The sequence below is a fragment of the Lissotriton vulgaris genome, chromosome 1_1, assembly GCF_964263255.1.
Source record: "Lissotriton vulgaris chromosome 1_1, aLisVul1.2, whole genome shotgun sequence".
Lineage (NCBI taxonomy): Eukaryota > Metazoa > Chordata > Amphibia > Caudata > Salamandridae > Lissotriton > Lissotriton vulgaris.
Genome location: NC_141685.1, coordinates 2,113,896,092 through 2,113,913,162, shown reverse-complemented (window position 1 = coordinate 2,113,913,162; position 17,071 = coordinate 2,113,896,092). Strand labels below are relative to the sequence as shown.

The window sequence follows — 17,071 nt, the reverse complement described above, 5'->3', positions numbered from 1 at the left end:
ACACCGTTTTTTAGCTCACTGCACCATCCCAGTTTCAGAACCTGGCTGTATGCAAATTAGTCTGTTCCTGTCCCAGTGCATGATGGGAACAGGGCAAACCAAACTACAAAAGCCAATTCTTACACTGGGAAGGAAACAAGCTCCCGGGGACCGGTTTCTGGCATTACAGCCGTCTTCGGCCCGGTTTGCTTGAATCCTGATGGTGCAATGAGCAAGGGTCTCACATCTGAGAAAACCCTTCCACGCTTAGGGTGGACAAAAATATTTACAACAAGGGGTGGTGAGGGACAGAGTCTCTGAATTAAGCAGAAAGCTCTCACCCAGTCAAGAGATCAGGGCTAGATCCAACACCGTTTTTTAGCTCACTGCACCATTCCAGTTTCAGAACCTGGCTGTATGCAAATTTGTCTGTTCCTGTCCCAGTGCATGATAGGAACAGGGCAAACCAAACTACAAAAGCCAATTCTTACACTGGGAAGGAAACAAGCTCCCGGGGACCGGATTCTGGCATTACAGCCGTCTTCGGCCCGGTTTGCTTGAATCCTGATGGTGCAATGAGCAAGGGTCTCACATCTGAGAATACCCTTCCACGCTTAGGGTGGACAAAAATATTTACAACAAGGGGTGGTGAGGGACAGAGTCTCTGAATTAAGCAGAAAGCTCTCACCCAGTCAAGAGATCAGGGCTAGATCCAACACCGTTTTTTAGCTCACTGCACCATCCCAGTTTCAGAACCTGGCTGTATGCAAATTAGTCTGTTCCTGTCCCAGTGCATGATGGGAACAGGGCAAACCAAACTACAAAAGCCAATTCTTACACTGGGAAGGAAACAAGCTCCCGGGGACCGGTTTCTGGCATTACAGCCGTCATCTGTGTTAGCCATCTTTGCATGTGATTTGATTCAAAGTTTAGAAAATAATGAGAGGGAGACAATATAGTTCTTCACATGCTGGTGAAGTTAGCAGTGGAATAATGTTTCGACCAATCCAAACACTGTAAGGTGCCAGCAAACGTGTCATTTGCTGACACCTCAGAAGACCAAATTAGCAGACTCATTTCCATCACCAAGTCTGGATCCCCTTTGGACCCATGCCCCCCCTCAGTGATGGCTAATTTAAGTGAGGTGATTTCCCACCCACTCATGGAAATCTGCAACACTGCCTTTCATACCGGCTGTTATCCAGCCCCGTGGAAGAAGGCAGTGATTAAGCCTCTTCTGAAGAAGCCCTCCCTGGATCCCTCCGCCTCGGTCAGCTATAGACCCATTGCCTGTCTCCCTTTCCCGGCCAAAATTTGCGAAGCTCTGATGAATATACAGCTCTCAGAGTTCGTCGATACGCACCAACTCTTAGACGAAACGCAGTTTGGCTTTAGGAAGGGACACGGGACGGAGACTGCCCTAATAAAAGCTTCTGATGAAATTAGAACCATCATGGATCAGGGAGGAACGGCCATCTTAATTCTTCTGGATCTATCCGCAGCATTTGACACGGTCGACCATGCTATTTTGGTCGACCGTGTCACAGCTCTGGGGATAGACGGTTCGGCTAGAGACCTTATTTCATCCTTCCTGGCCGACCGCACCCAGACAGTCAAGTTGGGTAATTTCTACTCTCCCGTCTCTGTACTACCATGTGGAGTACCACAAGGCTCCTCGCTAAGTCCCACGTTATTTAACATCTACGTAGCGGACTTAGCGAGGGTAATAAAGGCCTATGGGGTGCGATTAACTTCCTACGCAGACGATACCCAACTGGTGCTGGCGATCCACAAGAACGGTACAGAAGTGGCAGCTAATTTTCAGGAGGCCATGCTTGCTGTCAGTATGTGGATGTCCTCCAATTGCCTAAGGCTTAACTCGGATAAAACCGAGGTTATGACCTTTGGCAACCTCGCCCCAGAATGGTCCTCCATCTGGTGGCCCAATCAACTGGGCTCTCCACCCGTCCCAGTGGCAAAAGCGAGGAACTTGGGAGTCATCTTTGATAGCAAACTAACTTTCAACCTTCATGTCAACAAGGTTGTCTCCTCTGCTTTCTTCACCCTAAAGAAAATAAAGAAATTGCTGCCTTATCTCCCCTCCTCTGCCGGGAAGACCTTAGTTACCACTCTGGTATTTTCCAAAATTGATTATGGAAATGCCCTCTTCCTCAACACCCAGAAATCTGTGCTGTTAAAGTTACAGTCTGTACAGAATGCGGCTGCCAGAATTCTCTTAAACATTCCTCGCCGCCAGTCTACTACCCTTGCCATCCGCCAGCTTCATTGGCTTAGAGTAGAGAGCCGTATTAAGTTCAAGGCCCTCTGCATTGCCTACAAGGCAGTGCATGGCACAGGACCCAAATTCTTGACTGAGGCACTCCAGCTGTACACCCCCAAAAGACTGCTGAGATCTGCTAACACCTGCCTTCTACCTGTACCTCGCACTAGAACGGCAACTTGGGGAGACCGCCGCTTTTTAGTGGCTGTACCAAAACTCTGGAACCTTCTTCCACTAAATATTAAAAATGCCCCCAACCTGATGAGCTTCCGGAGGCTCGTAAAGACATGGCTGTTTGACCAGTGAACTCTACTATTGTGGTCCTGCTAGCTCACACATGCGCCGAGACACCCCAGGGTAATTGTTCGCGCAATAAAAATCTCAAAAATAAATAAATAAATAAGGCAGAAACGCTCCTGGCAGGGACAAACGCATGAACAGGACGGGTAGCTATCAAATCAAGACAAATCAAGAGCAGAAAAGTGAGATAGATAACAAAGCCATCCAGTAATGAGCCTGGGGCTGTCCCAAAGCTCACTCTATGCATATGTAATATTTTGGAAACAATAGGTCTCCAACAGGCAGCTAAAGCGTTTCTTAGCGGAGACCTAAAAACAGCAGCTTATAAGATAAGCAAAAGAGTCTGTTTTGGGTAATATCACGGTAGGGCACAAAACAGAGCACAAGTAATTTTTGTGTGTACGGTGAAACAAATAGGCCTCAAATGTGATATTTACACAACGAACGTTGGGCATCCTTTGTAGAATACCTTTTACATAGTTAACTATGTATCCTACTTACGTTTTAGCGCTTGCTCAACTGCTGCCAATGCACTGGGCTGGTTGCATGCAGCTATTTTCACCAACATTTTTCAAGCTAATGCACTAATTGATTTGTCGCGATTCGCACTGCAGGTTTGTAGCCATCAGCACTTCAAGGTCACCATAGAGAACAGATTGATGGCTTTTACACGGCCGTCTGCAATGTGTAAGGCTTTCTCAATGAGTCTTGGCTTTAGTGTGTTATCACCATGTAATGCTTTGCAGCTGCTTCTTTATCCATGGCAGATTTTTAACATTAAAGCCCACTGCCATTGAAAGTTCTGCTGATGTTCTTTTAGCATATTGGCAATGTCACGGTTGACATATGTTACAACGTATTCCACTCTGCCTATGAACATAAGATTTTTTTTTAAACCACAACATAAAAAAGTGCATTTTGATCAGTGGTGTGTACCAACTCTTTTTGTAATGTCAATCAACTCAAAACGATTGGTAAATGTAAAAGTAGCATGATCTACTTGATGGTGCAGTGAGATTCTTATTTCTTATACTTCTATTGAATCTAGTCACACGGAGCAACCCACAAGTCATGCCAAACAGGCACCTGTCACAGGCATATGCCTAACACTCAAAGGATGGATCTTCATACAGGCCACTAAAAAAACCCAAAGAACCAATTGTCCCACGCATAGTTTACATCCGGGGTCTTTTGAAGGTGTTTTTTCTTAATTTAGATACATGAACCTTCCATTGCATCCAATTTCAAGCAGCGCAATATTAGACTACATTCCCAATCTGTTTTTTATTTACACTATGTGCAGTGCAATAATATTGTATAGGTTTATCCCACGTGTAAAGTCTCGCATAGGTCCTAATTATTGGCTACCTGTAGCCTAGGGGTTTCCTTCTTTTCATACGTGTACATGTTCGCATAGCTTTCCCACTTTATCTTGCAATATTTTGTCAGCACTGTTAAATAGTGCTGAAAGTGGGTGTGCAATTTTATCACAAGTTACATTTACAATTGTTGTCCACACAGGTCCAAATTGGATGTATGTTGGCTACCTTATTATTTAATAACAACTGAAAAGGGATGCCAATCCTCAATTTAAACACGAAAACCCACTTGTAGAAAACTTTGCGACTATATGTAGTAATGGTATTCTCAAGTATTACGGGCAGTTCGCAAGAGAACATTTTTGCCTATTGGCTTAATCGTAGTAAAAAGTGGCATAGTACAAAAAGGAAAAGAAAGTACTGTGCATGAGCAGGTGCCCTGTAACATGGTGGTTGTTATAGAGTGTCATAGCTCAGAGTAATTTAAGTTCCCTTCCACAAACGGTGTGGAAGCCATTCAAAAACATAAATGATGTTGAGTCGACTCCTGCCATAAGTCGATGGTTTTCAAACTTTTTTATGGCTGCGCCTCTCCCCCATGTAAAAATAACATGAATATGGACCACTAGAATCCCAAACATATTTGTTCACAATTATTTATACAATTCGCAGCTCTCACCATATTTAAGATCCCAAACACTGCAGCTATAATCAGTTATCCCTTTTAAAAAATACATTCAAATATCTTATTGTCAACATTCTAGTGGCAGCCAGATCTCTCTAAAAGTGTCCACAATGTGATCCTTTATCAGAAACAGGGTGGAAAGACTTTGATGGTTATTTGAAGCCCTGACTTTGACACATACATGATTGACAAAAGAAGTTCCTGGTGGCCCATTACAGTGTCTCGGTGCCACTCTCACCTTCACTAAAGAAAAACATGTCCTATTCAGCACAGTATTTGTCTCTGTTCTCCAGCGGCCTAACAAAGGCTCTTCTCAGAGTCTAGCATCCCCACTGGTGGTCAATTTAGGCCACCCCTGCAGGGCCCGTCCCACAGATTGAAGACCTCTGCCATAACCTTTAGAGTTGAGAATGAAAACTGGGGTGGTGAGTCAAATTGATAAAAAAAATAAAGCCGCCATTTCCTGACACCAGACGAAAGTTTGAATATGACACAGCTGTGCCAAAACCTAGCACAGAGGCTAGAAGTACAGCAATTACTGTTTTATTGATAACTAGGTTGTATCTTTACGGCAAAAAAGGTCTGTGGCTGCTTCAAAATTAACTAGATTGTACAAACCTATAGTAAATAAAATAAGAACTGCATTGTAACTTGCAAGTAAACTGAGCATTCTAAATTCAGAGACACATACTTGGAGTGGCTCTAATAATAATTTCAAAGATTTGCTCTTTTTTCCATCTGCAGCTTCCTTACACAGTGAACGGACTTACTACATCCACAGTACAACAATGTGGCAGTGAAGTCTTGCAACTGTTTGATTCTCCCAAACTGGGCTTGCAGGATACACAAATACAAATCAATATCTGCAAAGTATTAAAACCGATGTAATAAGTATCTTTTTATTTGAAACATGCTAGATAGTATGAAAATAAACAATAACTGGAAAAAGAGACTTTGTACAATGAACTGTCAATTCTCTATACAGTAATAATATAACATATTGCTGGCTTTGCTTTTTTGTGCCATTCCTTTATACGCTATTGTGTTAATGAATTGTTATATGTACTCAACTGCATCACCCAATAATACTGCCTATGTGATAAAGTGGTTATTCTTAATTAAAATATGCAGCTGGAAAATCAGCAATATGCATAGAAGGTATCCAGACTCCTTCCACAGGCAGCTTAATCTTGTCTCTTACTATAGCTGCATTTATTATTTAATGCTACCGTTAATGCATTTACAAGATTTATAGTTGTCATTGTAATACACAGTTTGTAATCACTCTTACAAAGTTTAATGAAGCATTCTACAGAAGTAAATCTTTTACCCGTGCTCTTCCAACCTCCCAGTTATTTTTACTTTCCCTCATAATGAATTTTATTTCAGATTAACTAATATACATAAGCAATTTTACAAAAAAAATCCATGAAAGACTTTAAAATAGAACAGGTACCACTTTGTGCTTATTTTAATGGTATAACACAAACTAATAACATTTCACGATTTTCAGTATATGAGAAAACTAATCAAAATTTGTAAAAAGACAAAATGAATGACATGTGATGGTGGGTCATATTCATAAATAAATATAAAAGAAAGAAAAGAAAACAAGCTGACCTCTTTTGGAAGTTTTGATACATATAGTTTGTAGCAGCAAATGTGTAAGTACCAAAGCTCCCACTCTGCATGCAGAATTTGCAATATAAATGGAGCTCAGGCACTTGTGGTCCCAATTCTTGCCACACCTATAGGAAACCAGTACCACCGAACCACCAAAAGGTGTAAAAGAAAACATGAATGAGAGATGGTTATGATTCTTACTGAAAAAGAAACTAAACTTGAACTCAAATGTTGCACCTTTGATACAATCAATATGCAGAAGAAATGGTATTTGCTGAATAAATATTCATGAATTACGAATGTTTCATAAACACTGTATGTGGAGGTAACAATGCTTGTTCAGCAATTTTATTCTGCAGCACCATGGTGATCACATCAAATACATCCTTAACCCCATCAACACAACTTTAAAATTACCTCCAAATATCAACATTATTGACCGATGCCTTTTTTGCCCCGTGCTTTCATCTTCAGCATCATTTTAAGTTTATATAATAGCACTCATACACTGTCCTTGTACAGAAAGTAACAGACACATGTTTCCTCTTTTTCACAAAACTTTCTCTTTTTAGCATTGAGTGAATAGAAGTAGAGAGGGGGTGCCCATCAAATGCATCCATTAACCACATGATAAATGTGAACTGCAAATGATGATTAGTGCAAGCTCTTAAAGGCAACCCCTACTTCTAAATGTATCTTCTACCAGCTTCACTCTGGGAACACTTCACAAAGGGAAACCATTTACTCTGTGAACACATCACATAGGGAATTCATTCTGAACACAGTGTAAAGGTGTTTATCACAGTAGCAGAAATGTCTAACTTTCTAGAACCCTTGATGTCATCGATAATCTCACGTAAAGCCATTTATGATCCGTTATAGCATATGCTGCAGATTGAAGCATACCCAAGTACAAGTAAGAGGGTAAAGCCCTTGGAAGATTAACACTGCAGACTTCTTAGCCCTCTGTGTAGCCAAATAACCTGTTCACCGTTGGTAGTGTCAGAGAAACAGTTCCCACCTTGTGCATCAAATGGAATACAGTCTACTCTGGAAATCAAATGGTGTTTCAGACAGTATCCTCCTCCAGCGTTTGATCTCCCCAAATATACTACCCTAAATTACACAATATCTTAGTGTGTAAGGGTGGTCTTTAGCCACACGGACATTAGCCCACTGGGATAGAGACTGAAAATACAGCTCCATTCTCAAAGATAAGTGCCATTCTCAACACCAGCAGAGTTGCATTTATTAGAATGGGGACTGACTGCACTAAATAAATAAGGCTACAGGTTTGAGGACATTTAAAAAAAAGGCAAATGTTCTTTCCTTTAGTGACTGAACCGGAAGAGGTGAAAGGCATCAAGATCATAATTCGTTAATCTAGAAAACAATTTGAAGACAATGGCAATTCATGACATTTTTAGCACACACATCATTAACATGGCTGCTCAGATACCTCTCCACTCCTGTCTCTACCACTTCAGAACTGGAACCCCCAGTTCTTTGTAACATTTAACAGTACTTTAACCAGTTTGAAGAAGAGCAAGACATTTTTCAGTAGTAATGTGGTTTATGTTCATTCATGCTTTCCAATGTAAAGCAGAAAAATATAAGAATGGCCCGTGCCACAAAGGGAACTGTGGGCCTGAGAGGAGCAGCAAATAAACCAGAGGTTTATGTTCAAGTGTCCTAGCGGGAATGTTTGTCGAAATGCCTTGGACTGGGAAAAATCTTGAAGTACACTTTATAGGTTTGATTTGTTTCCTAAAAATAAATCAGTATGTGCAAAAATTTCAAATAATTCCTACAAGTTGTCTGGCAATAGGTCCTGTTCTGCAATAAAGTATTTCATTTCTCTAGCCCCAAAATTCAGCTTTCAACAAGTGATTCTGTAAGGTATTAGAAAAAGGACAATGCATACTTCATCCAATAATTCAGCCAAAAAGTGGGATAATATGCAGTTCATGCCTCTGGAGGATCTGCAAATTTTATACTGTAAATTATCCAATTACAGTCTGACTAGTTCCAGTTAATCTAAAGCTAGACAGGTATTGAAAGCAAGACATGTCGTTTTCATCACTATCATATATATATAAACATTGAGGTGCGATCATGTTCTTCTTACTAGTGGCTGATGTATCCAATTGATAACGATCTGGCTGAATAAACCAAGATAGATGATTTTATGTATAAAGTATAACAACCATCCGAAGCGCTGAATCAAGATGGTCCTTTCGTAACTGTATCATGTGAAAAACATGGAGAACACAATCCATGAAAATACTGTTCCTTGTCTAATTTTCCCTAAAGGGACCGCTTTTCTATAAAGATGTTTTCTTTTTTAATTGACTACGTTGATATTCTGCTCCAAAACACAGTTGTTGCTTTTGCTAATACTTACAGTTGGTTTAAATTCGTAGGCCATTTCAACAAAGCATGACATTTTTTAAATTATATTTCTTTACAAAAAAGGTATGCAATTCTAGACTCAATTAAAAAACGGTGTTACACCAGGATCCCATAAAACTAAAAACGAAATTACTATTTTGTCAGAAAACAACTCAATCAGCTTAACTTAGTCTTAGTCTTAGAGCAAAACCAGTTTTCAACATACCCTGAAAGTTAACATTAACATTATTTTCTAATATACACTAAAACGATTTCCTGGTGTCATTTAAAGAGCAAACAGTGGTTTCTTTAGGAAATAAGTAATATGAAAAACAAAACATAAAAAGTTAGAAATGGAGTTCATATACTACATAACTTTGATACTACATAGCACTCCATGAAGTATAAAAACCTGCAGGTTCCTCGAGGGAGACTATCCCCAACCACTTGCTCTCTCATTCCTAAGGGTGCAATTTCCAAAGTCTTCAACCTACTAAGCAGTCTGAAGTAGTTTTAGGCTCATGTAAGATTGCTTCCTAATCGCTCTTACAAGGTAAAGCCTAACTTCTTTAGAAAGTGCAGCATATTCATCAAGTGAAGCACTGCATTTAGCAGAGAGGGGATAAATTCATAGACCTATGAAGAATATGTATTTTATTCTTTCTTTTCTTTGGCAAATTGAAAGGTGCACTCAACTGGGGTCAAGTGCACTGGTATATGAAGTAGCACTAGGGAAGCTTTTCCGGTGGTTGACCTTGAATGCTTTCTAAATTGTTCTGGGTACCACTTTGCATTAAAGATAAACTGAACGCTAGGGATGGGCGGTGTTGACTTTCAGTGATGGTGCTCTGAAGACATGATGAGATTCTGCGTACTAGCAAAGCTCAGGAGAATGAGGGGTTGCTTGCTTCATGGTGATGAATCTTTGTAGGTTGGTGATTGGCTGATTTGTGATGCTTAAATATTCTGCTGACTGACTCTGGTGACATCACAGTACTGTAGTGTGGTGGGTCAATGCACTGTTTGATGATTTTCTGTCAGCTGGCTGCTTCACTGGTGTTTTTGATGGTGACGCTCTGCAGATCCTTTGATGACGGTTTAGTATTATTAAATGTATGTTCCATAATTATGTGACTGCCTGTAAGAAGAAGGTTCCAATGAATGTTGAGTGACTGTCTAGAATTATGCAGAACCTCGGGTTGGTGGTGTCTTTGCAATTGTAACAAAGGTTTCCAGTTTGACGGGCTATCACTTTTCTGATGATTAGATTTTAAAAATAGGGCTAAGGGGCGACTGCTTGTGGTAAAAGCTCAACAATTCATATGTTCTTTGTACTGGCAACAACCACAGTTTCCTCGCGGAGATTCAGGCGTCGTATTTTTTACCAGTCCTATGAATCTGCTGGAAGAGAGTCATGGAAAAGGCCATGCCAAGTATCTGCGAAAGAGAGGGAGAGATTCAACATTAGGATCACTGGGAGTACTATATAAACGAAGACAAATTCATGCACAAACAAAAAGGTCTGGTTAGTTGCTTTTGAATAGCACAACAATCACAATCACTCTGGACACTTCACCGTAGAGTAGTTTGTTACTCAGTGAGACATTTTTAGACTTCAGCCTAATTAACAGTCTTCATTTAAGCAGACTCTCCTATATCACTACTGAGAACCAGCAGCGTGTGTTAAACAAGGTGGTCACATCAAGTGCACCCGTTCTTAAACTAATGCCTGTCACAGGAAGAGTGAAAGTCCAGTGCACTTATTTGTTTACACCTGGAGGTACCACCAGGTCCTACCAGATGGCAAGGGCCTATGCAAAGAAGGATGATATGATTCATAAAGTACAAAACAGGTTTAAATACTGCTTCCACTTGTTATTCCACATGAGTTTACACCAATGTCTAAATAAAGGGGCAAAAACATCTAAACCACAGCACAAATTTCACTAGACCCAGCATGTTTCTGCACCAGCAATTCACACCTGGTGTAAATGATCCCACCAGAACAGGTCCTTTCTCCAGGGCACCGTTTGACGACCGTCTGCTCTTGCACACTAAGTATTCACATTGTGAAATGGATTTAGACCTTTCTAGTAAGCATTGTGTAAGGCAACTGGTCGCAATAAACATCTATTTTTTCTGAATGGTAGACAGGTGACCTTTACTTCTGCTGTAGGGAGAATGCATTTGAAGGTATCATACACTTTAACCAAAGGCTGCAACAGCTCTACAATTATGCCAGCTTTACAACACTGTATTTAGATATTACAGATCTAAGTAAAGCACTCATATTTGGGATGCATGTGTCCTAATGCTTCACCCCTGAAGGTAATTATCAATTTTAAAGTGTTTTTTTATGTTTTGCAATGTAGAGCTGCAAATACACGAAGATGCGGGCACATTTTAATTGCACACGTGCCATTAAATTAATTGAACACACAGTATACCAAAAGCAAGTTAAGTGTCAACCGCCATTTTGGAAAAACTGTTAGTTGTAAAGTGTTAACATGTTAACTTCAGTGTTGAAAGAAGCCTATTCTGGAGGTGGTTGAGTTTTTGCTCTATTGTCACCCACACTTCTGTTAGTCGTAAGAGAAGAATTGGTGGCCGGTAGCATATTACACCTACCACAGCTGAGCAGCCACCCCCCCTTCTTTACTCTCAGAAACTTCCGAAACTCCCTCTTCACCCCACACTTCCCCGAACCCTAGTAAGGTGTTTGGAGCATTGTGTAACACTCACCCAGGACCAAAAATCAGACTGGACATTATTGAGCATTCTAAACATGATCAGCTTGATTACTGAATTATGTCCCCAGTTCTGAGCAATCTTGCTGCCCTAGGATGCAAAATTCTCTTTTAAAAAAATCAAGCTCAAGGAAATTGGGAGGCCTGGGAGTTTAGGTTGTCTTAATTTCCACGTAAAATGCCTTTTTTAATTTCTAAGAACGCTGGAAGCATTTGACAAATCTGCACAAAATGTAGCACTTGTTTTGTTCACCTGGCTAAGTTTCAGTATGTCAAGATTCACACAGATCTGTCTAGTTGGACAGAGGGGTCACTTAGCTATAACACGGGTCCCACAGGATAACTTAAGAATTGACAGCTACTATTCGCTTTCTACTGCCACTACTACGTCTATTAGATGCAAGAGAACCACTGGTGGTCCTCCTAAATTCATTGCCGCCTACTGGCAGGTTAGATCATCATTACAGGACTGCACCTTCCTTTCGTTTACCAGGTTAGTTAGTCCTTCCAACCCTTGCAAACAGGATAAAGCAAGCATGGAAAGCTTTGACAAAGACAGCCTAGAGGCACTCATTAATGATATTGCGGTACTCAGCCCTCAAGACGCTTTGCCTCAAACACTGCTTGAAAATCTATTACCCAGATATATATATATTCTCCTTAAGCCCATAAGAAAGCAGACAAACAAGTTTTTTTACACATGTCTTGGGGAAAAGGAAGTAATGAAAGTAATGTAGAAAGATCTGGAAGACAACAGTAGGAACCCACACTCAAAGCGAACTGTCTGAGGTTCACAAGACCCTACAAAGCATATGTTCTCAAATTAAAGAAAAAAATAACACTTCAAGCAAAAAATAGGGGAGGCATATTATCAACCAAATAATTCTTCCAAGTTGTTAAATGGGCCTGCAATCTGAAAGCAACGTATATATTAAAAGTACATTTCAGACACCAAATCTAAATCTTTGCTTTATTCTCAACAAAATCTGCAAAGTCTAGGCAGAAAACTCGAATACTCTGAATCGTGCATATCTCAACCCTCTAATTTAATTTCCATGATATGAAACAACCCCACAGTAACCCTTCCTAAAGTGGTTTGAATAACTGACTGGGGGTAGGTCACATATATCCTGCAGCAGTGTTTAAGTCACTTGCACTTGCACTTCCTGGTCGATATAAACTGAGATAGCAACTAATGCTTCCTTGGGTGGGGAGAGGGGCGTGTTTATTCCTGGAATCTTTACAGAAGGCAATTATTATACCCTTCACAAAAAAGCCAAAGCTGATCTGTCCAACGAGCTTATTACCAAACTTTTCCTTACCATCTAAGTAACTAGAAGGGGAAGGGGTCTGGCAATTGAAAGGGTTTCTGGACTCAGGCGCCAGTCAGTGGTTGTCTCTGTCTTAAACACTTAGAGCGTGATGCCAATGGAGTTAGAAACTTGCTCCTGAAGGGCCTGTCCATGACATCTTATTGACAAGGTGGCAACATAAAATTACATTCAAATTGAAACCATCTACAGCTCACTTTAAAGAGAACTTCAAAAACTGTCTCTCAGCTCGGAATCCCTAATTTGCCCTATATCGACTTGGAGTAGTTGCCTCTATAATATATTTTTATTGGGTTCTTGCCCAGAACAGCTTGTTAAAGAAATGGAACTTCACACTGTTGCTGAGCTTTGCTCCCGAGAATGGCAACACCACAAGGAATGGCGTGCTCTACTTGAAACGTCTAAGGAGGAAATAACTAACATTTCCTGATAAGGTTCAGGAAGCGCAAGACTTGATTGCGTGGCATATTAACTTGCAAGGAGTCTGTTGATGTTTCTGATACAAACGCACGAAATCCAGTATCTTTGTAATGCATAAGCAATTATGCTTGTTCAAGAAGGAGAGAGAACAATGTTTCTAGGGTTCTCTCTTAGCTACCATGGCTCTCTCTACAACGATGGTGGCGTTCTATAGATATACTATGATTAGATACAATCTTAAGAAAACATAACATATCATAACTGAACATATCAAATCCAGCAGAGACTCTGGGCTACATCATTATTTTCTGCTCGATTATTTTGAGCACATGGGCCTAGTCTTTTGAACTCATTGATTTTGGACCAGGGAATATTGTTGGGATAACTAAGTGACGTCCTATACTGAACCATTATCCCATTCACCTATAATGAAGCCAGTCTGTCATCTCACCCAGCTAAGGAAACAGAGTGAAGGTGGAGGATGCCCGCTGGCAGGCACGGCAAAGGAGTCTGTAAAGGTCTACAGCAGACTTCATTCCTGAGAGTTGAGAGGGAGATTGCAAAGCCAGGGCCATTTGGTGAAGGAAATGGGACAGTGCTGGGGTGGATAGATAGATAGAGAGATCACTGGCTTTGTCGTAGGTGCACAGCCTCGTTTCGTGTTAGGTTCAAACATATATTCAAATCTAGGTTATTAAATGGGTTGGGTTCTCCATAGGTGACGTTTCCGTCCTTTGAGAACGTCTGGCTAAATTAATCAATACTGTGCTTCCAAGTTTGGTTGCATCCCTTTGGACACTCCTTAAGTTCCAAAAAAGGATTCCAATGAGTTTCTGACATTCAAGTTTTGTTGTCTTTCACATGAAAACTTTATTTCGAAAATGTCTTCATTTTCTTAAATGTGTTCAATCATTCAATATTAATCTTTAACATCACTCCGTTAGCTCCTATGCATTTCCGCCATGAACCCTTCCTCGGGGAGCATATCTATAAGAAACAAAAACATAGCCTCTAAATATAGCACACTTAGACGCGCTTAACACTTTTACATATAACACTACATTGTCTGTCTGTTAGTTTGCGTTTAATCATGCCCAATGTATTTGTTTAGGTGTTTTTGGTGTCACAAGATACTATCCATTAGGTGAAAAATAACGGGATTGCAAACGTGCCCGTACCATGCCGAAAAGATTGTGTAGTTAGTCCTGTGCCTGCTCCCATGGTATCGGACCAACACTAATGAGACAGCCTATCATTAGACCACAAATGCTGAAATAAAGCTTGAGAACTATTCTCACAGATTTGGACATTTTATCAATTAGATATATGAGAATGGAACAGAAGAAGGGCTTCCAATCCTACCAAGTCTAGCTATTTCCTTCTCAGTTGTTCCACTTGTTCGACTATTGAGTCTGTAACCTTACAAAATCTTTTATGCTCTATTTTTTCTTCTTTTTATTGGTATGTTTTCAAACACAACAGCATGTACAGCATATTGTAGTATTCTATGATTCCATCAGTGTCGGGTTTCCGTCCCAATCGTTACAGCTGTAACATATTATGACTTATCGGAAACATATTGCTGCATCTTGCATTGTAGTGAATATGAAAAATTTCATAAACTAAAACTAAGCTTCCCCTTCCTTCCCCACCCACCTTTTATTCCATCCATCTGGTCAATGCACTCAGTGTAATGTCTAAGTAGACCTTCTGCCCATCCGTAATCAGACATAACTGGGCTGTTCCCTACCCTAAGCTGAGCTCTGGGGCCGCCCTTCCCATAGGCCTTTCTTCATTTAGTCTGTGTTGGTCGCTCTTCAGAGCCTGGCGCATCTTTCATGGGGTCTGGCACCAGGAGATTCTGGTGTTTGTATCATAGCTCCCCATGAGATCATGCTGTCTGTCACCCTCTCATCTCTGTGTGTCATTCTCATGTGTACTTCTTCCACCCCAGCCTACGCCAATGTGTCTCTCCTCCATTTCTGCTGTTGGGGGGTCGTGAGCTCAGCCAGCTAATAGCAATATGTCTTATGGCTAATATGAGGCCCAGCATCTTAAATGTACTACTTAGTTTATCCTTAGTTCTGTCAGGGAGCAGACCTAGGAGACATTGTTTGATTGTGAATGGGCCTGACATTCCACTCCGTGTCAAGAATTTCAAAATAACTTGACAGTTCTGTACTATGTGGGAAAAATCTGCCTCTACACTCCTACATCTTGCATAGCACAAGTATGCAAACTCTTATTATTCAGGTATCTGGCCCATGTCCTTTTTGAAAAATTGGATTATTTTTTATCAACAACAATTAGTAGAGTCTAAATTATGGCGTTTTTAATGATCATACTCGAGCAAGTGAAATATTATGCACTGGTGCATTTAAAGCAAAACTGCAATTGATGCAGTAGCTCAGCATCTAAAACTGATCCACGCAGAATGACAAGCTGTACAGTACCATGCTTGTCACAGGAATCTACAGTTTAAATTGGACCAAGTAGTAGTTTATCCAACTGTGGAATACGTCAAAGGTGATGAACGAACTGTTATGATACTTAGAAGTGCCTAAAAGTTACCTGATGTTAACCGATTTTCTGCTATATTTTTCTGCATTCAGGTGGTCAAGCTGGGAGTTTCTGACCTTTCACCTTTCAAACCCACTCGCCAACTCAATTCCTTCTCTATTCAATCCCAGGCTAAATAACCTGTCTTGTATAGGAAAAGCAAAATACACAATAAAAGACCGGGGTGGGCCATAAAGTTTTCAAAATATGTATCTGGTCTATAAATCTTAAACTTAAAGGAAAATGTTTTGGAAATATAAGACTGCAGCCATTTGTCTGGCCTCTGCGGTTTGAGATGCATGCGCAGTGCAACCAACGTGAAGCTCCCAAGCCAAATGAACATCAAAACATCAGTACATAACCCTGTTTTATAAAATACAAATAACAAGAGGGAACACAGTCTCACTGCATCAAATCTCACGAGAATTGGTAGAGCCAGGGGTTTGAGCCGAAAGTGGTTTGCAATTGGGCATTTTGTTGGAAAATTAAGATCACGGGAAGGTAAGGGTTAATCCCCTTTGTCTAATTATGAAATTCCCAATATTGCGTTCTTGTATATTAGGTAAGGGTTCCTTAAGGAGGCGCGGTGCAGCCATTCATCACCTTGACAGTCGAGAGGGTGGACTAGAATAGGCGAGCTCTAACTTGGGGAATAATTAGATTTGGGCTGGATGCGTGTTTGGCAGTAAGAACACAGTCCTCGCGCCTCATCAGTATTCTTGGGAGAGCGTTTCCGTCCTACAAAATAGAGCGCTGGAAGCAGATGAACTACGCCGGATCCAATATAGTGACCCCCGGAAGCAGCAGCACGCGGGACGCGTCAATCACGTACACAAATGCCCGGAAGCTGCTGGGAGTGTAACACGTTTTACACTTTTACTCCTGAGAAACCAGGACTTAAAAGTTGTTGCAAACGCAGGCACATTGCACAAGGAGAACCGAAAAAGAGCAGCTATTTACTACATGTAGCCTTTGAAATCAAGAGGGAAATACAGGGAGGGTGGGGAATGGTGGGCAGAAAATTAAAGAAAATCATGGTCCTAAGGGAAAAAAGAGACCGAGATATATTTGCAGCAATGCAGAAATTATTTCAGTGTTATTGATCATCCGAGACCATTAGTGATTCTTCTCTTGGGAAGTCCTATCTTAGCTTCCTCACTCGTCGGACGGGCAGCTGGATATTTACTTATTTAAAGATTTTATATAGCGCTACCTAGACCCAGAGATATCAGAGTGCTTTATAGAATCGAGAGCAAGGCAATAATCAGTCACTGAGCATATGACGTGCAACAAATCATAGGTTCAAGTATTCATTAATGTATACACGGGAAAAATAGGCCGAGTGGGAGGTGTAAACAAAAACCTATACACAGAAAAACTTTGACTAGGAGGGTGGATTACCGAAATTGTGGTCAACTCAAAACATTTACAGTCCA

The 17,071-nt window shown here is 40.7% G+C and overlaps 1 protein-coding gene across 4 annotated transcripts in view; it reads right to left on the bottom strand.

Moving 5' to 3' along the window:
- Positions 1–5,437: 5,437 nt before the first annotated feature.
- TSPAN9 (tetraspanin 9) overlaps positions 5,438–17,071 on the bottom strand; it is a 998,831-nt gene continuing 987,197 nt past the window's right edge. For all 4 annotated transcript variants that reach the window (XM_086921536.1, XM_086921545.1, XM_086921529.1 and 1 more), the window contains one exon: positions 5,438–10,015. In XM_086921536.1, the coding sequence (XP_086777662.1) occupies positions 9,944–10,015 (72 nt within the window). In that variant the 3' untranslated portion in view covers positions 5,438–9,943. The remainder of the gene's footprint in view (positions 10,016–17,071) is intronic.